The sequence below is a fragment of the Pan paniscus genome, chromosome 16 (assembly GCF_029289425.2).
Source record: "Pan paniscus chromosome 16, NHGRI_mPanPan1-v2.0_pri, whole genome shotgun sequence".
Taxonomy (NCBI): domain Eukaryota; kingdom Metazoa; phylum Chordata; class Mammalia; order Primates; family Hominidae; genus Pan; species Pan paniscus.
In genome coordinates, this window is record NC_073265.2 from 74,551,981 (window position 1) to 74,579,927 (window position 27,947).

At 45.0% G+C, this 27,947-nt stretch overlaps 1 protein-coding gene and 2 pseudogenes across 1 annotated transcript in view; 2 read left to right on the forward strand and 1 right to left on the reverse strand.

Moving 5' to 3' along the window:
• The window catches only part of LOC134729058 (A disintegrin and metalloproteinase with thrombospondin motifs 7-like), a 52,154-nt gene extending 38,132 nt beyond the window's left edge, over positions 1–14,022 (reverse strand). Inside the window, 2 exon segments of the mRNA XM_063596507.1 lie at positions 13,670–13,878; positions 13,975–14,022. Coding sequence (XP_063452577.1) covers positions 13,670–13,878; positions 13,975–14,022 — 257 coding nt within the window.
• A 5,309-nt stretch (positions 14,023–19,331) lies between these two features.
• LOC134729186 (putative golgin subfamily A member 6-like protein 19) lies at positions 19,332–27,674 on the forward strand (annotated as a pseudogene).
• LOC134729188 (uncharacterized) lies at positions 19,710–21,028 on the forward strand (annotated as a pseudogene).
• Positions 27,675–27,947: the final 273 nt, after the last annotated feature.

Below are 27,947 nucleotides of genomic sequence, written 5' to 3' on the forward strand. Positions count from 1 at the left end.
CGTTTTCATCATAAAAATGGTCAAAGTAGGAATAGAAGGCAACGTCCTCATCTAACAAAAGGTACCTGTGAAAAACCCACACCTGACAACATCATACTTAATGGTGAAAGCTTGGATGCTTTCTCTTTAAGATCAGTAGCAAGACAAGGATGTTTGCGCTCACCACTTCTATTCAATGTTGTACCAGAGATGCTTCTCAGGGTGATTAGGCAAGAAAAAGAAATAAAAGGCATCCAGATTGGAAAGGAAGAAAACGATCTCCAACTACTTCATCCTGTACATAGAAAATCCTAAGGCATCCACTTAAGAGCTGTTGCCAAACAAACAAGCCAGATTATAGTCTATAATTGACCTCTGAAACAAGGCTACAGTTTCAGAGACCGGTATGCAAAAATCAATAGTATTTCTATATATAATCAATGAACAATCAAAAACTGAACAATTAAGATAACAAAATTAACAATCGCATCAAAATGAATAAAATCATAAGCAACAAATTTCAAGAAAGTACCAAGTTTATACAATGAACACTACAAAACACTGTTGAAAGAAATCAAAGACAACCTAAATGAAAGGAATCAAATTCAGCATCCAGAAAAAATTCCTCACATTTATGATCAATTTCAACAACGATGCCCAAGACAATTCAATTGGGGAAAGAATAGTCTTTTCAACAAATGCTTCTGGAACATCTAGAGATCCACATGCAAAAGAAAAAAGTTGGACTCTTCCCTTACAAAATACACAAAAATGAACTCTCACATTACATACCTAAATGTAAGAGCTAAACCTATAAAATTTCTAGAAGAAAACATAGGAGTAAATCTCTGTGACTCTGGGTTAGGCAAAGAATTGTTCTTAGATATGATGTCAAAAAAAATCAACAACAGAACATTATCAAAACTGAAAATTTTGCTTGAAAGGATAGCATCAAGGAAGTGAAATGACAACCCACAGAATGAGAGATAATTTTTGCAAATCATGTATCTGATAAGGGACCTGTAGTCAGAATATACAAAGAACCCTTACAATTCAATAAGACAACCCAATTTAAAAACAGGCAAAGGATGTGAATAGGCATTTCTCCAAAGATACAGAAAAACGGCCAATAAGCACAGAAAAAGATGCTCAAAATCATTTGCCATTTGGGAAATGCAATCAAAACCACAATGAGGTATCACTTCACGCCCATTAGGGTGGCTATAGATCAGAAAGTCAGATAACATGTGTTGGCAAGCACATGGAAACACTCAAGTCCTTATACACTGCTGGTAGGAATGTAAAATGGTGCAGCCACTGTGGAAATTTCTCAAAATGTTAAACACAGTTATCATACACCCAAGCAATTCTACTCTTAGGTATATACCCAAGAGAAATGAAAACATATGTCTTCACCAGAACTTGCTGTTCACAGCAGCATTATGCATAATAGACCAAAAGTGGAAACAACTCAACTGCCCATCAACTGGTGAATGGATAAGTAAAATGTGATGTAACCAGTCATTGGACTGTCATTCATTAATAAAAAGAACAAGGTACTGATCCATGTTCTAACATGAGTGAATCTTGAAAACACTATCCTAAATTAAGCCAGTCACAAAAGGCCATGTATTGCATGATTTTATATATACATGCACTTTTATGTATATATAATTATATATATTTATATATATAAATTTATCTATATAAATATATAAAATTATATATCATATATGATATATATATTTTTCATATATATCATATATATCAGATATATATGATATATATCATATATATTTGCAAAATTATATATCATATATCATATATATGATATGATATATGATATATATACCACATACATCATACATACATCATACATACATCATACATACATCATACATACATCATATATACATCATATATATATCATATATATATATGAACTTTCCAGAATAGGTATATCAATAAAGACAGGAAGTGTACAAGTGGCTGCCACAGGCTGAGAGGAGCAGGGAATGGTGAGTGACTGCTAATGGATATGGCACTTTTTTTGGGGGGTGATGAAAATGTTCTGGTCAGACAATGGCAATTACGAAACTGTATACACACGAAAAACCAAAGAATCACACACTTTAAAAGGGAGAATTTAGCTCGGCATGGTGGCATGCGCCTGTACTCCCAGTTACTCAGGAGGCTGAAGCAGGACTGCTTAGAGCCCAGGACTTCAAGGCTGCAGCGAGCTATGATCGCTCCACTGCACTCCAACAAGGATGACAGTGCGAGACCCGTTTTCTAAATAATAATAATAATAATAAATAACCCAAGGTACTCAGTTCACATGCAAAACCACTGGTAAACATAAATTATCTCCAAGTAATCTAGAAAGAAAATGAGCACATAAGACGTCTTCTAAAAACACACATATATTTCTTTACATGTTACATTTAACGTAAAAATCAGCTATGCAGAAGTTACATGAACATTTTATGTTGGAAAGGTAAATGACTATTATTAATACAGAATGGTTAAGTACATTTATGTTTTTATGTACAAATGCATAAAAGGAAAAGCATCCTTAAAATAAACACCATCAATGGCTCCTCGGTGGTCACAAAACAAAATCCTCACACCTTTGTCTTCCTTCACAATTGAGCTTTATCCACCTTTTCAGGCTGATCTCCCATTATTACCTGACACAAACTTGGGTGGGCCAGAGTTTCCACTGACCATCCCCCCACTATTCATCCAACACCATGTTCACTGCCTCCCATTCCTGACCATTTGCCTTTTGTCTTCAACTAATTCTGGGGACGTTCTGTCCAAATAAATGATCCATATTCTTGAAGGCTGGAATCAAGTCCTATTACAAATATATTTTCTCACCCTCTCCAGAGCATAGCAACCCAGCATCTACTGGCCTCTCACAGCTCTAACCATCCACAACCCTAAACTGGCTTCTCATCAAACGGGTACTTTTCACCACCCAAATTCAATTAATTCACTCTTACAATAATAAAGAATAGTTGCCTACAGCCTACCTTTTCCAGCCTTGATTCAATCATTTATCAATTTTATCTTCAAAGTCCCTCACTTCAGGGAGATGATATATCAGCTTTCACCCAGAGTCCTAAAGAAAACAGCACTCTTGCCAATGACATAGTGCCACCTAGTGGCAACGTAAGGTAAATCACAGTGGCAGTAGGAGGATCTCTACACTACTTTTACAGGAATGCACTGCAGGTAAAAAATAAGAAGCTACAGTACTGTTTGGCAGGACAATTTGTTTCATACGTGCATACTATCGCCCTGACTAAATTAACTCTCAAGTCTTACAGGTATTATTTGTTTTCAGTTCCATGCACAGATTAGCCATTTAGTACTTACTAAATCAAACTCAATTTCTGAAGTGTCTTACACCAATATATTCATGCACATATGGTTAAAATTTTCCTTGAGGATCTATCATGTGAGAGTGTGGCTTATTACAACAAGTAAACAGAACAAATAAATACAAAATGAAAAGAAATCGCATGATTTACTCGCATATAAGGGAGCTTGTTGTGGATTAAGTTTCATGACCCAGGACACTGAAACAGAAATGGAATAAATGAGAATAAAATTAAAAGTTGTCATCAAAAATACATAAGCCACCTAAAGTCCTAGGTGTCAAGCATAGCTCTATGAGTACAATCCCCTGCCTGAGATTACCATATGCCCAGCTGTATGCTATACACTAAGACATTTAGGAAGGAAGCGGGGTCAGGGATTGACCCCAGACTCAATCTTTTCAAGTGGGGAAGAAAGATCTTCCGATTGAAAAATAAAGACAAAAAAGGCTTCACTGTCACAGAAGTTTCAACAACCAACAGGATATTTAAAACAGTTATCAAAGCAAAACCACTGTATGTTCACTTACATTTTTACACAGTCCCTCAAACTCACAAAATGCTGTTTGCTCAGGGACTTCTTCCAGTCTTACTAGGGAACCTGGAAAGTGAGGGGAGGATTGCAAGGGACCACTAGAACTCTCTTCCTCAATTCCCCTTCTCTGAGAAGGGAGGCTACAGCTTGCCTCTCTAACCACTAAAAGGCATCACCCTCCTCAAAGTTAATAGCTGGATTCCCTGATACATATTTTCACTAAATGAATTCTCATAAAACTCTCATTAAGATTTAGAGAAGGCTTCCAGGGTTGAATTCCTGAACATTAAGAACAGCATGTTTTTTAAAAGTTTAACTTGGTGATTGGACCAGGACTTCATCTAGGCTATGAATGCTCAGAATGGTAGGTCCTTTACCAAACAGCTTGAGTTTGTGTATAAAGTGATCTCATCCTCTTAAGAGTCAGAGAAACAGAACCAAGCGACTTCACTATAATTTGATCTGAGGAAGTTTCTTACTCACAATAGGTAAATGAAGGCACATACTAACCAGCAATATAAACAACAGTATCAAGTGTCATTCACACATGCAAAAAACAGACAAAATCCCAAACTCTGTGTTCTAACAAATCGCAAAAACCTCACTAACAATAAATTGAAATGACCAAATGTTCGGACCGAAAAGCAATGCCTTGGTAGCCTAGCCATGCCTAACTCAAATAATAGAACCATCTCGATGTTAAAATCCTCACAGATCAAGCTGTGTATGTCTCGGGTCAAGACTTCGCCAAAAAGCAGTGAGCACACACTTAAGAGGGAAAAAATCTACCTCAGCCTCCTAAATGCAATCATCTCTACACGAGTTGCAGGCCCCAAGCTTCAACGTGTTCTGCTGGACAACGCAGTAGAAAGCTGACAAGCAGGTGGCCTTCCCACACTGACTGAACCACCTCCATGCCCATGTCCATTCATTTTCTTGTCCACCCCATGTGCTGTAACAGACCTCCTGGCTCAGGGCACTCTTTCCTTCCTGACGGCCTTCACTTAATGACTTTGTACTTTTAGGTGCAAAAATTATCTGCAGAAATCCACACTGAAAACCAAGCTTGAGAAAGGCAGCAATAACCAACATTTTTACAAGAACAACAAGGTCAATTTCAAGCCCATCAGATTCAAATAGCAAGCATGGATGAAAATGAAAGATTGAAAGGCTTGAGTGCCTTCTTAATGTATTAAATATCCATTTAATTTACAATTAAGCTCACTGTGCTCACTGGCCTTTTAATCAGCTTTCCAGGTCCTGCTCAGACTTGCCTAGGACATGGGAATGAAAGAACCTATAAATTTATGGACCAATCTACCTTAACTAACTTGTCAAGTGTTCCTGCATCAAGCAGAAGAAACATCAGTGAAACTGATACAGGAATTAACCCCTTGTTAATCCATAAAACTTAAAGGAGCGGGATCCAATCTTCTGGCTTCCCTGGGCCACGCTGGAAGAAGAATTGTCTTGCGCCACACATAAAATACACTAACACTAATAATAGCTGCTAAGCTTTAAGAAAATTGCAAAAAAAGAAAATCTCATAATTTTTTGTTTGTTGTGAGATGGAGCCTCACTCTGTCACCCAGGCTGGAGTGCAGTGGCACCATCTTGGCTCACTGCAACTTCTGCCTCCTGGGTTCAAGCGATTCTCCTGCCTCAGCCTCCCGAGTAGCTGAGATGATAGGCGCGTGCCACCATGCCCAGCTAATTTTCGTATTTTTAGTAGAGACGGGGTTTCACCATGTTGGCCAGGCTGGTCTCAAACTCCTGACCTCAGGTGATCCACCCACCTCGGCCTCCCAAAGTGCTGGGATTACAGGTGTGAGCCACTGTGCCTGGCCAATGTTTTAAGAACGTTTACGAATTTGTATTGGGCCACATTCAAAGCCTTCACAGGCTGCATGCAGCCTGCAGGCCGCGGTTGGACAAGCTTGGATTAGAGAAATCTACAGAGACAAACTAGTGACTTAGTAGCCCTCTGATCTCTCATGATTCGCAAGAAACTTAGGATGACTATGTGTAAAGACCACAAACATCAATTTAACTGAAGGGTTCCCGCCACACTGGAATGAGGAAGCTGAGCAAACTCAGAGGACTCTAAGAAAGGGCTGATGTCATCTGAACTGTTCGGAATTATAAACTCCTCTAAACATGTTTCAAAACCAGAACTCGTAAGAGTTGTTCTGATACACGGATTAAAGAGGGATGACAAAGTGTCTGTCCCCCACACTGGTCAAAGGGACAGGTCATTGTTATGCTGGCAATGCAGGCTGCTGAAAAGAATGTATCTGTCAAAAGTAATCAAAGTAATGACCCCAGAAGGCTCCAGAAACAGACTGGTAAATTCAGGTTGCTTTCAGACTTCCACAATGCTGGCACACAAGGGGAAAGACAAAACTAACATTGACAGAGCATTATATTTGATATTACATTTAATCCCCATTAAAAAGATACTATTTCCCGTTTCACTAGTGACAAAGTTGATCTTTCAAAGGTTAAATTATTTAACACCAAGGTCAAAGGGTAAGTTGGAGAGACCAGATTCAAACCCAGTCTGACATTAAAACATGCGTTTTCCCCCCACATCGTCTCCTGCTAATAACCTCAAATCTAAAAACTGACTTGCCCTACACCTTGAGCCCCATCCTACAAACTCTCCCTGATGTTATTAATTCAGCTGTCACTGTGCACCTACAACGTGCCAGACACCATACTCCTCAACACTCTGTAGGCACAGAAGGAACAGATAAAAATCCCTACCTTCATAGATATTATTCTAGGGGTAACACAGGTAAATAAAACATTAAAATAGTTTTCACATAGTAGCAAATTCCATATAGCAAAATAAAACAGAAGAAGGAATAGCAAATGAGGGAGATGCCCTTTTAAACATGGTGCTGAGGGAAGGCCTCCCTGAGAAAGATCTCATTTACCCCAAAAATAAAAAAGCAAGTAATAGAAAAAACAGGTAAAAGGTGTTCTAGACACTTAAACCTGCCACATTGAGAACTCAGGGTTCTGATGCAAAACCTCGCTGCATATAATGCATTAACTTATTTTTATACATTTAAACAAACAAACTCTACTTAAGAACTGTGTTCTAAAGGAAGGAGCATATTACAGGAAGGCAGTTTTTGGTCAGAGTAAACACACTTAAAAACTAAACCTATTGAAAGACCAAGAACAACTGAAAGTCTTTGCTTTGTCAGATTTTTGACCAAAAGGAAAATTAAAGAAACACACCATGCCCACCCAATGATTTCACCAAGGAATTTTAAGAGAGAAAATCCTACTTCTTCCTCACCCAGTAGCCAGTGAAATGACTCAGCAAATTCACAAGTTCACTGGGGCTGCTTTCATGTAACACAGGGACAATACATGACAGACACAGCGGAACCCTACAGGTTGCCTAGTATTTGAAAGACTGTGAAGAGGAGGAGATGTCAAAATTCAAAGTCTTAAATGATGTAGTTTTAAGTATGTTCAGCAATTTCACCACTCAGTAGTAAGGCCAGCTACAGTTGAAAGGAATCAGAAATTTGAGGGGTGTGAAATAAGCAGAAGCACAGAAGTTAAGGATTTGTATTCTTCCCACATTTTCCACTTTATTTTATACTGCTGAGAAAAAACAAATTTAATAGTTTTCTGCTGTATAAGAGAGACACATTCACTTTATGTCACAGTAAGAGTCACTCAATTTTAATACAACTATCTCAATGTATAAATTAACATTCTCCCCCCTTGCCCACACATAGTAAGTCTCTTATGATGCTGCTGATTAGAGAAGCAAAAGTTGCCGCTACAATTCTCTTCCTGCATTTTAATATAAATAATCATCAGTCTTTTCTTCATACAGTGCAGTGTGGACACTATCATCAGAATGTACCAGCACTGGGTGTGCAAAGTTTACAAAGATTAGCAAGAGCAAAAGCGTTGAGATTTTTGAAATTCATGCTGCTGCAAAGAAGTATGTAAAAACTCACTCACTATAGAGGACCACACAGAAACTCAGGCATGAAGTTATATGGCTGTGTGATTGGTTTGGGAGAAGGAACGGAAAGCACTTCCACCAACCTATATGCCTGAGCAAATTAATGCAAAACCTCAGAAGCTACAAAAAAGTTTATCTACCTAAATTAAAATTGGTGTCCACAGCAGTAGCCAGCAAAATGCCTGCGAAGCGCAAAGTGGTAAATATTTTAGGGTCTGTAGGTCATATGGTCTCTGTTAAACAATATGTAAATGAATGGGTGTGGCCGTGTTCCAATAAAACTTCATTTATAAAAAGAGGCAGCATGGTACATCCAGTCAGCAAGCTCTAATGTACCAACCCCCGGTCTAACACTAACCAAATACCTCTTAATAAGCCAAAGAAACTGTGTCCTCTTAGGCCGGAAGCGGTGGCTCACACCTATAATCCCAGCATCTTGGGAGGCCGAGGCGGGGAGATCACCTGAGGTCAGGAGTTTGAGACCATCCTGGCCAACATGGTGAAACCCTATTTCTACTAAAAATACAAAAATTAGCCAGGCGTGGTGGCGGGCGCCTGTAATGCCAATTACTGGGGAGGCTGAAGCACGAGAATCGCTTGAACCCAGGAGGCAGAGGTTGCAGCGAGCCTAGATCACGCCATTGCACTCCAGCCTGGGCAACAAGAGAGAAACTCCGTCTCAAAAATAAAAAAGGAAATAAAAGTATACAAAGTGAAAACAAAGAAATTAAACTGCCCTTATTTGCCAGTGACATTACTGTCTATGCACAAAATTCCAAAAATCTACAAAAAAGCTCCTAGTACTAAAAATGAGTTTAGCAAGGTTGTAGAATCCAACGTCAGCATATAACATAAAATCATCTTCCTATATACTAGCAATCACCAACTGGAAATTGAGAAGTATCATTCACAACAGTACCACAAACATGAAATAAATGTGTAAGATTACAAAATACAAGCAAGATCCAACTGCTAAAAACTACAAAACACTGACGAAAAATCTAACAAGGTCTAAATAAATAGATATACCATGTTCATGGCTCATTATTAAAATGTCAGTTGCCTCCTAACTGATTTCCAGTTTCAATGCAATGTCAATCAAAAACCCCAGCAGGCTGGGCATGGTGGCTCTCATGCCTTTAAGCCCTACACTTTGGGAGACCATGGTGGGAGGATTGCTTCATCCCGGGAGTTTGAGACCAGGCTGGGCAACATAGAGAGACCCTGTCTCTACAAAAATAAAAAAATTAGCCAGGCATGGCGGTGCATGCATGTGATCCCAGCTACCTGGGAGGCTGAGGTGGGATAACCACTTGGTTCAAGGCTGCAGTGAGCAGTGATCCTGCCACTGCGTTTCAGCCTGGGCAACTGAGTGGGACCCTTTTTTTTTTTTTTTTTTTTTTTGAGACAAGGTCTCGCTCTGTCGACCAGGCTGGAGTGAAGTGGTGCAATCTCGGCTCACTGCAACCTCCATCTCCTGGGTTCAAGTGATTCTCCTGCCTCAGCCTCCCAAGTAGCTGGGATTACAGGTGCCCGCCACCATGCCCAGCTAATTTTTCTGTTTTTAGTAGAAACGGGGTTTCACCATGTTGGCCAGGCTGGTCTTGAACTCCTGAACTCAAGTGATCCACTCGCCTCGGCCTCCCAAAGTGCTGGGATTACAGGCATGAGCCACCGCACCAGGCCATGAAACACTTTCTTCCACCCACGGCTTTCTCTTCTCTCCCCATTTACAGCAGTAAGACAGCCTAACCTGGGAAAGAGAGAGAGAGGGAAGCTACTTCCAAATGGATGCCTGTCCCCATCAGTAATAACCAAGTCTATTCAAGTGCTAGATGTTAACTTTAAAAGAAGGAAACATCAAAAGTCCAAGTTTCGGCCGGGTGCAGTGGCTCATGCCTGTAATCCCAGCACTTTAGGAGGCTGAGGCGGGTGGATCACGAGGTCAGGAGTTCAAGACCAGCCTGGTCAATATGGTGAAACCCCGTCTCTACTAAAAATACAAAAATTAGTCAGGCATGGTGGCGTGTGCCTGTAGTCCCAGCTACTCGGGAGAGGCAGAAGATTCGCTTCAACCGGGGAAGCAGAGGTTGCAGTGAGCCAAGATCGTGCTACTGCACTCCAGCCTGGGTGACAGAGCGAGACTCCGTCTCAAAAAAAAAAAAAAGTCCAAGTGTCTTCGCCTAGCTTTGTCAGGAATGTTTTTACCCTCAATCTGTAAGTGTTACCAAACATATTTTTTAAAGGTTTACCCTCAATCTGTTAAGTTCAAAGGTTTACTATAATCTCTTCATAAGAAAACTATTGGAAAGATGGAATAAAATACACAGAAATGTCCTTAACAGGTAAATATTTATTTTTCTTTCTTATTATTATACTTTAAGTTCTGGGGTATATGTGCAGAACGTGCCGGTTTGTTGCATAGGTACACACGTGCCATGGTGGTTTGCTGCACCCATCAACTCGTCATCTACACTAGGTATGTCTCCTAATGCTATCCCTCCCCCAGCCCCCCAACAGGCCCCAGTGTGTCATGTTCCCCCCTCCCTGTGTCCGTGTGTTCTCACTGTTCAACTCCCACTACAGGTAAATATTTCTAGAATGTATCTACTCCATCAGGTAGTGTAAGTATTCTAAACTGTGCTAGTATAGCTGCTTTAAATCACTGCTTTCTTCTGCAAATGGTGGCACCTTGAAAGTGTTATCTTGAAGGGGAAGTGAGTGATTTGCTCATGTCTCTACTGAACTAACACTGTTAACACCCAGTCCAGTTCTACCTTAAACAAGTCTCAGAAATACAGACATAATCCATACTTGTTATTTGTCAAGACTAAGGTAAAATAAGGAAAGTTGGAACTAACTCATATCCTCTTATGACTGATGTACTGAAAACAATCCATCTCTCACCATTTCCTAAATAGCATAGTCACAAAGAGCTCTACCCTACCAAGTACTCTGCAAGTCCCACTCGCAAAGGAAGACTCACAGGTGACTGAGAAGATAAATTTGCTATTGTTTCCATTATCCTTCAGTTCATCTGACACCTGTGAAGAAATGCATTTGGATAAGACTCACAAGTCTCAGGGCCCCTTCTTTATGAAAGAAATAGCTAAGCCTCCATACTCAGAAGCATCAGACTTTTCAGAATGCTTAAGTCATGTAAAAACGTATCAAAATTATTATCATTACAGCTACCAGGAAATAGCTACCTACTCCATGTTAGATACTGCAGTTAAGTATCTCACACAGTTTCACTGATTCCTAACAACACTGCAAAGCATGTTACTAACCCTTAAGGAGTAGGAAGCTGAAGCTCTGAGAGGCTATGCAACTACTCAATGGAAATGCGGGGATCTGAACTCTACCTAGCTCCAAAGGGCGTACTTTCTTCTAAAATTTCTAATTTTTTTCCAATTTCACAATGGAGGCAGAGTTTTCACTACAATTTTAATAATTTCGCCAGCTGGGTGGGGTGGCTCACGTCTGTAATTCCAATACTGTGGGAGGCTGAGGTGGGAGGACGGCTTGGGACCCCGGGAGACAATTGGGCAACAGTGAAGATTCCGACTCTAAAAAAATAATAATTTCACCAAAAGGGGGGACAGATTTCTAAATCGGAATCTCTTGTTAAAATCCTTAGAGCACTAGTTAAGCCCCACTTCTTTTCAAAAAATAACCGACAGATTAAAAAAAAGGTTAGAAATCCTTTTAAAGTAAATTTCATCAGAGATCTGCAAGGGAACTGTCATTTTGGACAAGTCCCCAGAGTTGGTGGCCCTCTCCTGTGTACACCAGCTACCACTAGGCAGTAAAAGTAATTTACCCAATTCAAACACATACCGTGCCTGCACTATGTTAAGACCACTGGCAAAGAGGGTACAAAGTTAAATAAGGTCTATCACAGCCCTCAAGGAGTTAAAGGACTAGAGGAGGAGTCCATTTATAGTATAGTATGTGTGCAGTTACCATTTAGTCAAGGCAAACGAACTGTGGGAAATCCTACAACAATAGTACCTACAGTATAACATGCCATCACCGCCCACAGAAGGAAAGCAACTGGTGCCCTCGTCACGTTATGTTGTTAGTACTTGCTTACATGATGTCCCTCCCTGACAATCCCTTCCAACCTCTGTCAACCTCCTTCCCCACAATCACACACACACACAAAACCACACTGCCAGGAAGGGAAGCCATTGAGTGAGTATTGTGAATCCTACAAGTGGCTCTGTAGTTTAAAAGGGCAATGCCTGTGCCTGAAGAAAATTTGTCTTTAGCTTCATCAGGTGAAGAAAATTGGTTTTATAACACAAGGCCCACCAAACCAGAAAAGCCCAGGAACGCTTCTCCACAGGACTCACTTAGCACGAGAAATCACTCAGAGCAAACTGACGCACACAGTATTTGTCTAATTTTTCTTTTTCATTTAGCAGAAGGTAAGGTAAAGGAATACAACTGAAGTTAATAAATGACACTCTAGCCATTTTGATCATTTGTCACTATAAATGATAGACATTTAAGCTAGTTCCATCTGGGGAAGTGAAACAGAATCATGTTCATATAATAAGCCACACGAACCAAATTCAGTGGAATACGTGCACCCAAAACTGGACCAGACTTGTACTGAATGCAGCCTGCAAATCCCCAAGAGTCCACGACAGAATACAAGAACAGTAACACTGGTTTATCTCAACTCATCTTAGCTCCCTCACAAACTTGCCAATAATGACCTTTCAAGAACTGCACCGTTTGTCCTCATCTGGGCAATCCCGTGGCTTAGAAAAACTGAATAAATTGCTTCTTCGAAAAATAAAACAACGCGGGGAGGGGGGAGTAGTAACAAAAAAAAAGGCACACTGGTTTTTACTGTACTGAAGCAATAAACTCTCCAACTAACTTCATTAATGAGTATCAGCAAAGAATGAACACCAAAATACCGCTCAATCCAACTTTCATCGTGAATTCTTGAATTCACAGTAGGATCATTAAATGTGACGGTATCACTCTGCTATAAAAACTATTTCCAAAACAAAACAAACCTATCTACCCCCTTTCTTGATTAAAAAAAAAAAAGAAAGAAAGAAGGAAAATTTGAGGGTTTTTGCTTTTTTCAACTTCACATACCGGTTTGCCTTTGCAAAAAAAAAAAAAAAAAATTGTTTAGTCTCAAAGTATAGCTGCAAGGTGGACCGGCTGCACGGGTCCCAGAGGGCCGCTCGCCTCCGACGGTCGCAGTTTCAGCCGGGCCGCGCCCGCGAGAAACAGCGGAGAGGCCCCAGCAGGCGGGCGCCGCCGGACAGGTTTACCGTCCGCGTCGGCCCCGGGGAGCCGCTCCCTCGCGCCCGCAGCACTTGTTCGCGGCGCGGACTCCACACCGCGGCCGCCCGCCCCAGGGGAGGACTGAGTCCGCCCCAGCGGCGCCAACCCGGGGACCCGGGGCAAGGGTTCGGGGCCATCCGCGGCCGGGCGCGCCCCCCATCCGGAAAGCGGCGACGGCCCCCAAGTTGGGCTGCGGAGTGGGAGGCGCGCCGAGCCCCAAGCAGACAATGCGGGAGAAGGGTGATGCGCAGGGAGGAGGGGTCCGCAAAGCTGAGGTCCCCGCGCCGCCCGGCTACCCATCCGTTCCGCCCGCCCCTGAAGCCCCGCGCAGCCCCCGACCCTCCTCTGGGGCCCGCCCCACCGAGCGGCCGCAGGGGACGGGCCGCGCTCCGCACCCCGACCCCTCCTCAAATCACAAAACTTCCCCCAACTCCGCCAACTAAGTTGCGCTCTCACCGTGCGGCTCCCGGGGCTCCCCCGCGGGCCCAGCCGAGACAGCTCCTCACCTTCGCCGCGGAGAAAGACAATAGGCTGCCTCTCCCCCGGCGGCGGCAGCAGCGGCTGCGGCTAAAGCGGCGGCAACCGAGGCGAGCGATGGGCACGGCGGTCTCGGCCGAGCCGAGGGGCTTCACCGCTGCTGCTCCGGCTCCGCGACAGCTCTGCACCTAGCCCCAGCCACCCCGCGCACCGGCTACAAGCTGCCCGGGGGTGGCCGGGGCACGCAAGAGGGCAGTAACGTCTGCGAGTCCTCCCGTGAGTACACGCGGAGCAAGGGCTGCGAGCTGGGATTGCACGGCAGAGCTGCCCATCCCGCTCCACGAGACCAATAGTAAGGCACCTGGGCGGGGCGCTCAGGTTGCGCAGGGAGGCTGAGGTTGACCGCCGGGGCTGCTCTGTGGCAAAGTGATCACAGCAGGGTGGCTGGCAGAGACTGCTCTGGGAAATGCCCACTCACGGTCTCCTCTCCGCCCTGTTTCTAGAAACTGCCCTTTCTCTGTGTGCTCGTGGTTACCTGAGCTGTAGCATTTAACCACACATCGTGAAATGATTTACTCCTCTATTTCCCCCACTTCAACTCAGGAAGTGGGGTTGAGTCTTCTGCGTCCACAGCCTAGGACAGTCTAAGGTATTAGGTATTAAATATAGGTATTAAACAAGTGTTGGATGGATGCACGGCGCTATGGCGGAATCACAATTGTGACAGTGCATTCCGTGAACTTTTGGCTACTCGATCACCACAGTCGTTCCGCGTTCAAGCTGCAAAGGACCTCAGAAATCATCGGATTGCTTTGAGAAACAAAATGTGGTCCGTGTACCAACGGCGGCCGACGAGAATATATTAGTTGGTACACGGAGAAACTTCTTTTTTCAAATAGTTAAGTGTTTTAGTGCTCATTAGGAGGGAAATGCCTATCACGTCAAATCATTGTTTCATTAATGTTACTTCTTAGGTCAAATAAAAAGTGGCAAAAAACAAGTGTTTTTCAAGAAAAGTGTTAAGTAAAACTTGAGACACTTTATATGCAGTTCAAGAATGTAAAATACTAGTTGACAGTGATTGAAGTAAGAACAGTTGGTTAGGTAGGAGGAGAAGATTATTGGCTGGGAAGGAGGAGGAGGGAACCCTCTGTGGTGCTGATTCTGTATTTTGACCTGGGTGATGGATAACAAAAGTATGTACATCAATAAAAAATACATCCAGTGCACTTTAGATTAGTGCACTTTACACATTTTATACATGTATTTTTAATGTCAATTTTTTAAAAATCTGGTATGGGATATACCCCCACAACCCCCCCCCCAAAAATGCAAAGATGCAAATGACTGCCATTTAGGAAACACTGATCCAGGCAGGCTCACTAGCAGTGACCAAACACCTGAGAAAGGGTATTGTGAATACCTGATGTATGTGCCAGGAACTTCCATAGTTGAATAGCTCCAAATCTCAGAAATGCTCCTAACCTAGTGTTGAGCTCTGGTGCATAGATATATTTTCTTTTCTTTTTTCTTTCTTTCTTTCTTTTTTTTCTTTTTTTTTTGAGGCAGAGTTTCACTCTTGTTGCCCAGGCTGGAGTGCAATGGCACGGTATCAGCTCACTGCAACCTCCGCCTCCCAGGTTCAAGCGATTCTCCTGCCTCAGCTGCCCGAGTAGCTGGAATTACAGGCACATGCCACCACGTCCAGCTAATTTTTTATATTTTTAGTAGAGACAGGGTTTCACCATGTTGGCCAGGCTGGTCTTGAACTCCTGACTTCAGGTGATCCACCCACCTCAGCCTCCCAAAGTGCTGGGATTACAGGCTTACAGGTGTGAGCCTCAGCACCCAACCCAGAATGGCTTAAAAAAAGACAAAAAAAAAAAGTCCAAGCATGCCCAGTTCTTCATGTGAAATTATTTCTGTATCACCTCATCATGCTGCTCACCCTCTTCCACTGTTCTCTAATCTGTCCTTGTTGATATTTAAAAGCTGGCACAAGGCCGGGCGCAGTGGCTCAAATCTGTAATCCCAGCACTTTGGGAGGCTGAGGAGGGTAGATCACTAGAGCCCAGGAGTTCGAGACCAGCCTGGGCTACAGGTGAAACCCCATCTGTACTAAAAGATACAAAAATTAGCCAAACGTGGTAGCCCAAATCCCAGCCACTTGGGAGACCGATGTAGAAGGATCGCTTGAGCCCGGGAGGAGAGGTTGCATGAGCCAAATCAGCAGGGCAGCTGCAGAGTGGGGTGCAAGGTCCTCAACCCAGAGGCTCCCTAGGCCCCACTTGCCCCAGCTCATGAGAGCCTGGTTCTGAGCTCTGCCAGGACTGGGGCTCAGCACTGCCCATGAAAACAGGCGTGGCAGGGAAGAAAATCATAACCAAATATTTGTAGTCACCTCTCTCCTCCCTTCTGGAAAGGGAGGTTCCCAGGTTTGTGGACTCTTTGCCTCCTGGACATTATTGCGTAGTGAAGGGAGAAAGGTTGAGATGCAGAGTTGGAGAAACTAAGAGAGGCCGAACTGGTCCATCTGAGGAAAGATGAGTGAACCCAGAAGGGGAGGAGGGGACACCCCGGGGAAGCGGGGGGCTTCCCAGGTGGTCCAAGAAGGGGAGGGTGGGATATAGAAAGTCAGAGCATGATTTTGAGTTTTGGAGACAACAAGAGAAAAGAGGGAGGGATTTGGACAACTATGGAGAGGACTGGGCTGTGGAGAGAAATGTTTAGAGATTTGGAAGATGGTGTGTCATGCGATGTATTGTGAAAACCCCTTCTTCATATCCCTAAAAGACCGCCACTGTCGGTGATTCATGGTACAATTGATAATTGTATCATGATATAATTCAGTGCTTTTGCAGAGGGATTGGTGCCTTTTTAAAATAATAATGATGCTTTGGCTTGGCTCCATCTGAATTAGTAGAGACAGACATCTTGAGCAGGTTTTATCAGAGTTCCATTAGCTAAATATTGGGTTTCCTATTTTGTGGCTTGCTTTAAACCACTTTGCAGGCCCTTCCGCACTGAAAGCCACTACAGAAATCACGTCTTTGGTCTGCAGCTCCATGTCCCCAAGCTCTGGGCTTTCCTGAAGGAGTGGCCTCATTCAGAAGATAATACAGCATCCCTCATCCGAAAATCCAAAATCTGAAATGCTTCAAAATCCAAAACTGTTTGAGTGCTGACATGATGTTCGAAGGCCAGATTCAAAGGAAATGCTCATTGGAGCCTTTTGGATTTCAGATTTTCGAATTCCAAAATCTGAAAAAAATCCAAAATCTGAAATACTTCTGTAATTTAACCTGTAATAGACATTGGGTCCTGACCTTCCAGCTGAGGCAGCAAGCAGTCAACAGAGGCTCACCATGCATCCCTCCTGCTCCTCACCCTCCCACGGGCTTGTGCCTCACCCCCCAGCCTCCCTTGCACCTGCTGGGAAGGGGACACGATGCTCCTGCCCTGCCTTCTTGGATCTCAGGCTACTGTGATAATTGCAGGATTCCAGCCAGGGAAAATGCTACAGGTAGAAGTACTTGGTACTCTCCACAGAGAAGTTTCCAGCAATGGCACAGCAGCCCCAGGAAGTGTGCTGCCACACCCAGCTAATTTTAAAAACTTTCTGTAGAGGTGTGAATTCACTATGCTGCCAAGGCTGCTCTTGAATTCCTGGCTTCAAGTAATCCTCCCGCCTTTGCTTGCCAAAGTGCTGGGATTACGGCATGAACTAGAGCTCCCAGCCGAGAGTTTAGTTTTGTTTGCTAGTGGTGTTCTTGGTATCTTTTCATATTTGAGGCTTTGGTGCTAGTGCTGAAGTATTACACTCACCATCCGAGGTTTGCAGGACTTTTGTTTCAGTATTGAACAGATGGAACTGTTTAGTTCTTCATCTTTGCAGGTATACCAAATGTGCCTACCAGGAGTCTGTTTATAGCCATTGAAAAGCAAGAAGTAATATAGTAAAATTTGGCCTGGCTAGAGGCTTTGGAAGACAAGTATTTTGGCTTAATTCTATTAACTTGGAAGGATGAAGGTGAAAAAAATTCAAAACTTTAATTTCCTGTTTATTGCCATTTGAAAATATAGCCAATGATTCCACTTTTCTTCTCCAGTAAGTTTGGACATTCTGATCTACTTGGTGTTTTATTATAGAACTCCTAGTGTGCCTGAGTCTTACATTGTGAAGATCCTTCTCTAAAACTTCACATGTAAGAGAATATAAATGATATTGGATAAGATCAGGCTGGATGAGAACTGATACCTGTAAATGTGCGATTTAGACGAAATCTCTGATTGTTTTCTTATTTAACTCATAAAAATAAAACACATTGGCTGGAAGGTGGGAGCAGGAAGGAGATTTATGTCTTTTAATTGCATGTCATTGTTTCATATAGAGACAGAACATATAGTATCCCTGGTTTTGGACCTACAGAAGGAAACACATTTTTCTACCTGCTGTATGCCAGAGGTTCTTGAACACCTGGAGGGATTACTGCAGCACAGATTGCTGAGCCCTACTCCAGAGTTTCTGATTCATCAGGTCCAGGGTGGGGCCTGAGAATGTGTATTTATAAGAAGTTCCCAGGTGCTGCTGGAGCTGCTAGTCCAGAGACTACATTTTTGAGAACTGCTCTCATATACTAACTGTAAATTGCAGAGCTCTAGAAAAAAAGCTTAGTTTGGTGTGGGATAAGAAGCACACAGGTTATGGAGAAAATCATGAAAGATTCAACCCTTGATCCCAGCCTAGTGTGGATTTCAGGTAACAAGCAATACACAGTGACATAACAAATTCTTGGTTTTCATGACTGCAAGTGATAGCCAAGTATCAAGTGAGAAATTCAGTTTCATTTGCAAGGCTTAGAGAGGCCAGGTGATTCTAGAAAAATGGGCCTTGTATTTCTCTTAAACCAGTAAAGAGCTTTAAGTGGTTATTAAATTGAAAGCTTTGTGTTCTTACTTATTTTGTATTTTATTTTATTTCTTTTGAGATGGAGTCTTGCTCTGTCGCCCAGGCTGGAGTGCAGTGGCGTGAGCTTGGCTCACTGCAACCTCCATCTCCTGGGCTCCAGTGATTCTCCTGCCTCAGCCTCCCAAATAGCTGGGATTACAGGCACCCGCAACCACGCCTGGCTAGTTTTTCTATTTTTAGTAGAGACAGGGTTTCTTCATGTTGGCCAGGCTGGTCTCGAACTCCTGACCTCAGGCAATCCACCCACCTCGGCCTCCCAAAGTGATGGCATTACAGGCGTGAGCCACCGCACCCGGCCCAAAAGCTTTGTGTTTTTAAAGATATTAGACATGTTTCTTGTTTTTAAAAGAAATCTTAACAATGTAGGAGAATAAGACAAACATTTTTCCAAAAAAGAGAAATTGTTGTTATTATTTTGTCTTATTGGAATGTCGGATACTATAGTCGGCTTCCTTAATCATCAAGCATGCTATGGATTTTCCATTTTTATAGGATCTATATCTCAGTTAAGGTAATACTGGTAATTCTTGTACTCCATTTGAAGATGAAAAATATAGGCCAAAATCACAGACTTTGCACAGAAGCTGCATAATGAAGACAGCTCTGGAGGAACACATAGATACACACACACAGACACACATATATATAAAGTATATACACATATATTTTTTAAAGTTTATTTTTTACAGTTTTAAAAGTTTTAAAGCAAAACCCAGCCCTTCCCCTCTCCCAGAGTGGGCGGCCCCTCCCCTTTCTCTGAGTGGGCGGGGACAGCGGTTGCCTGGGCAGCTTTCCTTATGATGCCACAGGTCCCTCTGGACATGCTGCTGCCTGGCCACGCCTCCTTTCCCTTTCATCTTTCTCACTGACCAATGGGCTTGGAGCATTAAGGCCACGCCCCTATTCTGCGTTCCATTGGTGCCCTGGTTACGCCACCTGTGGCTCAGTTGCACAGCTGCCTGGTAGGTGACTGGAGGCATTGAGCAGTGCTCACTGGTATTTCGCTGATGTGGCCCCAACCCCGCCTCCCTCCCCACCCCGCGATGTCAGAAAAAACACAACAGGGGAAATTGGCCGCAGCCAAGAAAAAGGTAAAACACACCAGGTCATGGCCCCCAACCTAGCCACAGATCCCCTCCGATGACAAGACCGGTGCCAGAGTCCATACCACTCCTGAGGCATACCAGATGGGGCCCCCCAACCCCAGCCCCTCTGGGCTCCCCCAACCAAAGCCTAGTCAGTCAGCCCCACGCCTTCAGCAAGCAGCCCAGTCCCTGCCCTTGCCAATCACCCCAGGGTGACTTTGGGCAGGTGACTCCTGGGGCTCCCTGCTCCATAATCAGCCCTCACCTCCTGCCACCCCAAGCCCAACCTCCCTGGGCTCTTTGGGCTTGCGTCTCCCAGGACCTGGGTCCCCCAGCCCCAGGCCCTGCCCTCACCAGTCATCCCTGGGTGGCTTTGGGCTGGTGACTCCCGGGGCTCCCTACTGCAGACTCTGCCCTCCCCTCCTGCTGCCCCAAGCTCGACCTCCCTAGGCTTCTTGGGCTGGCGTCTCTGGGGACCTGGGTCGAAACCGTGTGTTTCCCTCCCCCATCGTGGAGCAGCGACTCGGGCATCGCGCTGATGTGGTCCCCTCCCCTGGGAGGAGTGGAATGCAATGATGTCACAGTGCCCCTAGGAACTGTCATTACTGCTGCAAGACCGGCCTTTGATCGTACAACCCAGTCCCCTAAGTTTTCTCACCCCATTTCTGCTTCCTCTGGTTGCAGCACAAATTTCCAGCTGGAAGGGGAGTGGAGACTATGGGACCTAGGAGCAAGAGGTTTCAGGATGCCTTACTCCCTTCACATAGACATTGACAGTGGGAAAAGCCTACACTTCCCCTGTGAGCTCAAAATGTTCACAGTATCTCTGGGTGGCAATGGGAGAATGGGTTTGGTTTGGTTTTTTTCCCAGGCTTCTACTTTCCAGAGAGACTTTCACATTTTTTTCTGAGTTCTCCACGGTTCTGGGACCAGACTGCCCTTCAGTGAGTGGCCTCTGAAGTGAGATTTGCTCATCTTCTGTGGAATAGATCTTGGGAAACTTAACTTGACAGCTTGAATCTTCCTCATATCGTCTCAACCTGGGGTACTTTGAGTGCCACAGGATAAATGTGGGACATCTTTCTGAAGCATCATTTTCCCTTGATTCTCTTGAGAAAATGCATTAATGTACTTAGGGATGACAGACACATAGGTTTCCAAGCGTATACCAGACTTCGCTCTGAAATGAGGCTTGGGTTGTCCTCTTTCTGATAAATTCCCGGATTTAATAGAAAAGCTGCCTTCTGCCATGAGGACACATTGATACGAAAGTGTGAGAGGTACTGGTGCGCTTCTTCACGCTAGCAGACCTGTGAGGATGTGTGACTCTAAACCACACGGCCTACAGTTCCTGCCTGCTTCATGTTTACTTTTCTACCTCTGCCCCTGGTTTTGGTCCCTCGCAGCTGCTGATTCATGGCAAAACCCCAGAGCTTGGAGTCAGAGGACTGAGTTTAAGTTCCAGTATTGCCTTTTTTGATCTTTCTTTTTTTTTTTTTCTATCCATGATATCAATCCCTCTCAGTCACTAAGTGATTGTGACAACACCTTGTACAGTTGTTGGTGGCATTACATCAGATGGTATATAAGAGTATTTTGTCAAAACTGTAAAGGAGGATGTGGCTGTAGGGGCTGATCATTCTCATGAGTGTTACTGCTCTTCTTTCCCACAGTTAAAAGCATATTGGCAGAGGAAGAGCCCTGGCATTCCAGCAGGAGCTAACAGGAAAAAGAACATCAATGGCAGTAGCCCTGACACAGCCACTTCTGGTGGTTACCACTCACCTGGGGATGTGAGTCTCGGCGGGCCAGGGTCCTGGGGACAGGGGGTCCAAGGGGCAGTAGAGGGTAATTGTTAAGATTGTAGATGGACTGTTGGGTACTGGTTAAGAATTCTGGATTTGAATCCTGCCTCTCCGTCTGCTAAGGATTGATTTGGGATTGATTAGCATATGATTTAGGGCAAGTTGCTTGAGGTCTTTGGGCCTCTCTTTTCACATCTGTATAATAGAGGTGGTATTTTTTGACTTCCATTTGTGAAGTTTAAATGAGATTCGTTATTGTTGCTTTTATGTGAATCCTTAGTACATGGCCTGCTGCAAACACCCAGGACACCGAGGAAATGGTCGTTGCTGTTTGATTTTCCTCATCCCCAGTCTCAAGGGGAAGCCAGGCCAATGAGAAGAGCCACTTGCCATCAGGCTGTCCCTTTAGGAGTCACTGAAAGGGCCCCAGGGTGGGATGGTGGGGAGATAAGAACCACGAGAGAAGTTGGCACAAATGAGTTATGGGAAAAAGGGTCCAAGATAGACAGAAAAGAAGCTTTTGCCAGTTGATGGGGGAAGAAAGGAAGTCAGAGGGCTTAGACAGTGAGGGGGGACAGAACATCTCCATGTGCACTCTCATCTCTTGCAGTCAGCAACAGGTATCTACGGGGAGGGCCGTGCATCCTCTGCTACCCTGGAGGATCTGGAGGTCAGAGGCCCTGGGCCGAGATGCAGTGACCCTGCAGGCCAGCCCTCCAACCTCCTCCCACAGCAGGGGCTTGTTGCCCCTCTGCCAGCTGAGGCAGCCCACACACCCCCCACCAGCCCTAATGATTATTCTCTCTACCCCTCCCCACAATCTTCCTCCAACTCCTTCTCTCTGCATGTACCTCAGAGCCAGTACCAAGAACTAGCAGTGGCCCTGGATTCAAGCTCCGCAATAATCAGTCAACTCACTGAAAACATCAATTCACCGGTAAGAGTCCAGTGGGGTCCCCTGATTACAGCTGGTCAATCCCGGACTCCAGTTTCCTCTTGGGGCCCTGAAGAAAGGGGCTAGGGGCCCCTGATGCCAAGGGCAAATGGGGAGCTGGGCACCCAGGTCTCACCTGGAGGGACCCCAGAGCACAGAACATGCAGCATGGCTCTTCTGCACTGCCCTCTTTGCTGACTCTCTCTTCTCCAGACACCTCTGCTCTAGTCCTTGCCACACATGCCCTGGGGTTGTCACCTCTCCGGGAAGCACTAGCCTGACTGGTTGTCAGGGGTCCATATTTCTGCCCTGCCTCAGTGCCTAATTTGCTTTTTGAGTCTGGACAAGCCATCTCTCCTCTTTATGCTCGTGTTTCTGGAGGAGGTAGAGAGTATCAAAGGTCTCGGTTAGCTCTGAAAGTCAGAGATTTAAAGGCCCCTAGAATGGAAACCTCAGGGCCAAGGGCTCCTGTCTGTCCTTTGCTGTTTTATATCTCTGCTATGAAGAACTGTACCTGGCCTGTACATGCTCAGTAAATGTTTGTTGAATGAATGCACGTTTCCAAATCACAAACTGGCAGAAGGGGGGTGGGCCTTTCTCAAACTCTGTCTCTAGAGGTTCACCAGCCCCTCCCTCCAGGGCCCTTTTCCCCCTTTGCTTTGGGCAGGTTCGCACATCTAAGGAGGAGAAGAAGCATAAGACACATCGGGTACAGAAGCTTGTGAGGAGCTTGTTCAAATTCAAAAAGCAGACGGGTAAGATGGGGCTGGCATGACCTGGCAGCAGGACTGGCATTAGAGGGCTGTGGGGGTGACTTAGAATGCCCCAGGGAGGTGGGTGGATGGAAGGGCTTTGAGGCAGAGGGAAAGAGGTCTGTGCCATGGGAGGACAAGTCTTGTCATCTCCATGAGCCTCAGTGTCCCCATCAGTAAAGAGGGAGGAGTGCCCATTGTCCACCACCCACAGTGCTCTCTATCTGAAAGTGACTTGGAAGATTGGCTACCATCCGGGTGTGAGGAGTCATTAGCAGTGAGGCCAAGTTTGGGAAGCCTGAGAGGAAGAGCTGTGCACCGAAGGGAGGATTTTTTTTTTTTTGAGAATCCAGAGGCCCTTATTGTCTGCTTCCTTTCTCAGCTGAACCCCTGGCCCCAGAGACCCCAGCAGGGCCATCTAAGGTGGAGCAGCTACAAGATGAGACCAACCACCTACGGAAGGAGCTAGAGAGTGTGGGAAGACAGCTCCAGGCTGAGGTGGAAAACAATCAGATGTTGAGTCTCCTGAACAGGAGACAGGAGGAGAGGCTACGTGAACAGGAGGAGAGGCTACGTGAACAGGAGGAGAGGCTACGTGAACAGGAGGAGAGGCTACATGAACAGGAGGAGAGGCTGTGTGAACAGGAGGAGAGGCTACATGAACAGGAGGAGAGGCTACATGAACAGGAGGAGAGGCTGAGTGAACAGGAGGAGAGGCTGTGTGAACAGGAGGAGAGGCTACGTGAACAGGAGGAGAGGCTGTGTGAACAGGAGGAGAGGCTACATGAACAGGAGGAGAGGCTACATGAACAGGAGGAGAGGCTACGTGAACAGGAGGAGAGGCTACATGAACAGGAGGAGAGGCTACATGAACAGGAGGAGAGGCTACGTGAACAGGAGGAGAGGCTGTGTGAACAGAAGCTGCCAGGGCAGGAGAGGCTGCTGGAAGAGGTGGAGAAGCTGTTAGAACAGGAGAGGCGGCAGGAGGAGCAGGAGAGGCTGCTGGAGAGGGAGAGGCTGCTGGACGAGGTGGAGAAGCTCCTGGAGCAGGAGAGGCTTCGGCAAGAGGATGAGAGGCTGTGGCAGCAGGAGACTCTGCAGGAGCTGGAGAGGCTGCGGGAGCTGGAGAGGATGCTGGAGCTGGGGTGGGAAGCCCTCTACGAGCAGCGGGCCGAGCCACGCAGCGGCTTCGAGGAGCTGGTGCGTTGCCCCACCTGGGGAGGCTGCCCTCTTCCCTAGCCCTCAAGGCCTTTGTTTCCCCACCTGTAAAATGGGGCATTGTAGCCTTCACATGAAATGGTACTTCTAAAGGCATCTGTGAGCCAGAGCCCTGCTCTGATGGCTGTGGGAGAGAGGGGATATTTTTCTAACCTGCCTCCACCCTTCCCGGTGCCATGGGAGGCAGACACTAAGTTCTGGGGTCTCCAGTTTTAGTGGGTGGCCACTGATTGCTTCTCTCTGTCCAGAACAACGAGAACAAGAGCACACTGCAGCCGGAGCAGCAAGTAAAGGAGCTGAAGAAGTCGGGTGAGCTGAAAGAGACTGTAACCTCCGACCCATCCAAGAAGATGTGGGAGGCGGGCACCAGCCTCTGGGGAGGGGAGGTGCCAGGCCACAGGCAGCTGCAGCCTGGGGACAGGTGACCCCAGCACCCTCCGGGGCAGTCCTATGACTGTTTCTTGCTTCCTGCCCTCTGACTTTTAGAGGTGGGTAGCCCTGGGGTCCTCCCAGGTCTGGACATCATCATCCCAGCTAGAGGCATGGAGCCCCCCAATCACAGAGGAAGAGACAGTGGTATAAGAGGCTCCTTATGTCGGGTGTGGTGGCTCACGCCTGCAATCCCAGCACTTTGGGAGTCTGAGGCAGGACAATCACTTGAGGTCAGGAGTTTGAGACCAACATGGCCAACATGGTGAAAGCTCATCTCTACTAAACTTAAAAATAATAATAATAATAATTAGCCGGGCCTGGTGGTGCATGCCTGTAATCCCAGCTACTCGGGAGGCTGAGACACGAGAATCACTTGAGCCCGGGAGGTGAAGGTTGCAGTGAGCTGAGATTGCACCACTGCACTCCAGCCTGGGACACAGAGTGACACTCTCTCAAAACAAAACAAAACAGAAAAACAAAAAAGACTCCTTAGATTCAAACTGGATTCCGGCCTCGGTTCCACTGGTCATAATTCAACTACTTTGCATCTCTAAGTCTCTGTTTCTTTAACTTCAAAAGGAAGTTAGCCTTTTCCTTGCAGAGGTGCTGAGGATTAAATGAGATAATACGTGGAAACATTAGGCATGTAGCACACTTAGCAGATGGTGGTTGGCTCCGCCTGCTTTTCCACCAGTCTGTGGCCTACAGTTTAAATGCTGGGAGAAAGGACGTGAGATTTGATGCTAGGGAAGGAGGCATGGGGTTCTAGGCAAGGGAGCCAGTCTCTTAGGCCTGGAGCAAGGGGCCAGGGGCCTGGGCAGGCCACAGAGCCCCACAGTGCCCTCGCTACCCTATTAATGGGCCAGGAATCTGGAAGCCAGCCACCACATGTCCTCATGCCCAGGGTCTTCCGGCAGGTGGAGCTGAAGAGCCAAGAGGCTCCGAGTCTGCAGCAGCAGCCAGACCAGTACCTGGAGCCCCAGTCCCACAGGAGCTTGGGTGTGCGGACAAGCAGGGTGGTGAGTAGAGCCCTCAGGCGGGGTGGGCAGGCAGGAGCAGGGGAGGCTCGCACTGTGCTCAGATTCCCACCCCCCTCCCTCTCTCTGAAGATCTTAGTGAGCTGAGCCTCACTGATAGCATGGAGGCTGCACCGGGAGAGGACAGGGAGGGTTCTCCCCCATGACAACCCCACTGCACAGCAGATCCAGCAGCTGCTTCCTCTAATGCAGGACTCCCCAGGAGCACCCAGGCTTGAGTGGAGAAGCTGTTGGTACAGGAGAGGCGGCAGGAGGAGCAGGAGAGGCTGCATGCCATTCTTTTCGGGCCGCCGAGAACAGAGAGCTAAACATCACCATCATCTAAGAGCGGGTCAAGAAATTTAAAAAAAAAAAAAAAACGTTTAAGGGGTTAATATCCTACACAATTCATTTACTTCATTTGAATGTTAGAGCCACTTATGTTTATTTGTGTTTCTAATTTATAGTTTAAATTTATTTGTGTTTCTAATTTATAGTTTAAATTTATTTGTGTTTCTAATTTATAGTTTAAATTTATTTGTAAAAAGTTAAATGAGAGTGGGTCTTTCCCTCATGTTCACTCTGGCATCCTTTAGCATTTTTTAAATTTGATAATTATAGGACGCTAGCATGCATATCGAGTTTGCCCTTATGTGATGGGAGTTCAAACACACAAAGACCCACTATATGCACACAACTGTTCTTGCTGGTTTGGGATAGGCTGCCATGCTTTTTTAATGTTAGTACAGCCTGTATATTCATTACGGAATTCAAATAAAATTTCCTTATGTTCTGCTGTTATGTTTGATCGAATCCTAATCACAGTGAGCTCTTCATTAGCTCAATATGTGGTTTGCCCTCAAGTGCGCGGTCTATTACTTTGTAATATGCCACTGTGAGTACTGACATTTACAGTTGTTTAAAGGTGGAGCGCTGGAAACAGCCTTTCCCCCTTTTTCTGTGTATTGGGGATGGGAGTAATAACATTTTGGGGAGCTTTTTAAATCTCCCAGAAGAGGAAAGTGGCCTGCTCTGGCAGGTGTGTGCAGGATAGAATATGTTTCATTTGTTCTGGTGCCAAGAATGAGCACTGTACTACGGTAGTTCCCTTAGGATTTGCATGTGCTCTGGGCTCATGAAGATATTGCATCATGAGCTGTGGCAGTTGTACTCTTTTTTGATGACCTAAAAGGGGATTATTTCTGAGGAATGAAAGGCTCCCATCATGACTGTGGATGTGGACAACCTTTTCTAGCTGAGAGCATTTATATCTACAATACATTTTAAAGTCAGAGTTCGTGTTCCCTGTTTTAATCACATGACTACATGTCCCAGTACACAAAAGGGCACTGGTTGGCATTCTCCTTAATGTATTTAGTAAAGATCAGAAGAAATCCTTTAAGAGTTTAAATGTCCCTGGAACAGGCATACAGGCTCTAGTCAAGAATGAATTCGAGTGAAGGAAAGCTGCGTGACACCTGGCATTCCTCTATGTTCATGGAGCTTATTTGAGGCTAGAAGATGGATTTTACCATCTAGACCTCTCTGGCTAATACCTAGTCTTCAACCATCTGACATAGGAATTCTTTTTCTTGAATGGAAAAGACTTTAAAAATAATAACAAACATTATTATAAACTAATATATGTGAGAGTACTTAGTTGAAACAAAAAGGAATTTTAGTAGACAGTATTATACTACATTTGAAAATCAAGGAGCAGTTTATGCAACTTAAAATGTTTACAAACTGCAGCGCAATCTACTGTTTGTGAATGTCAAGGTGTCATGAGGAAAGTGTCTATACAATCACGGAGTTATATTTCCTCACAAAGTTCTTTACGAAGAGTGAAATATGTTTTTATACCTCTCAGTTTCAGTTAGAGGCATATTTTGTGTAATATTTATGTTAATGTGCATGATCAATGAATTATTTCAGTCATATGTTGCCTATATCATAACTGGATGATGCTTGGGGAAGAATCAACAGCTAAAACTTCATGAAGTTCTAATGTCTGTGTTCCAAAATACATCATATCATTAGGACGTA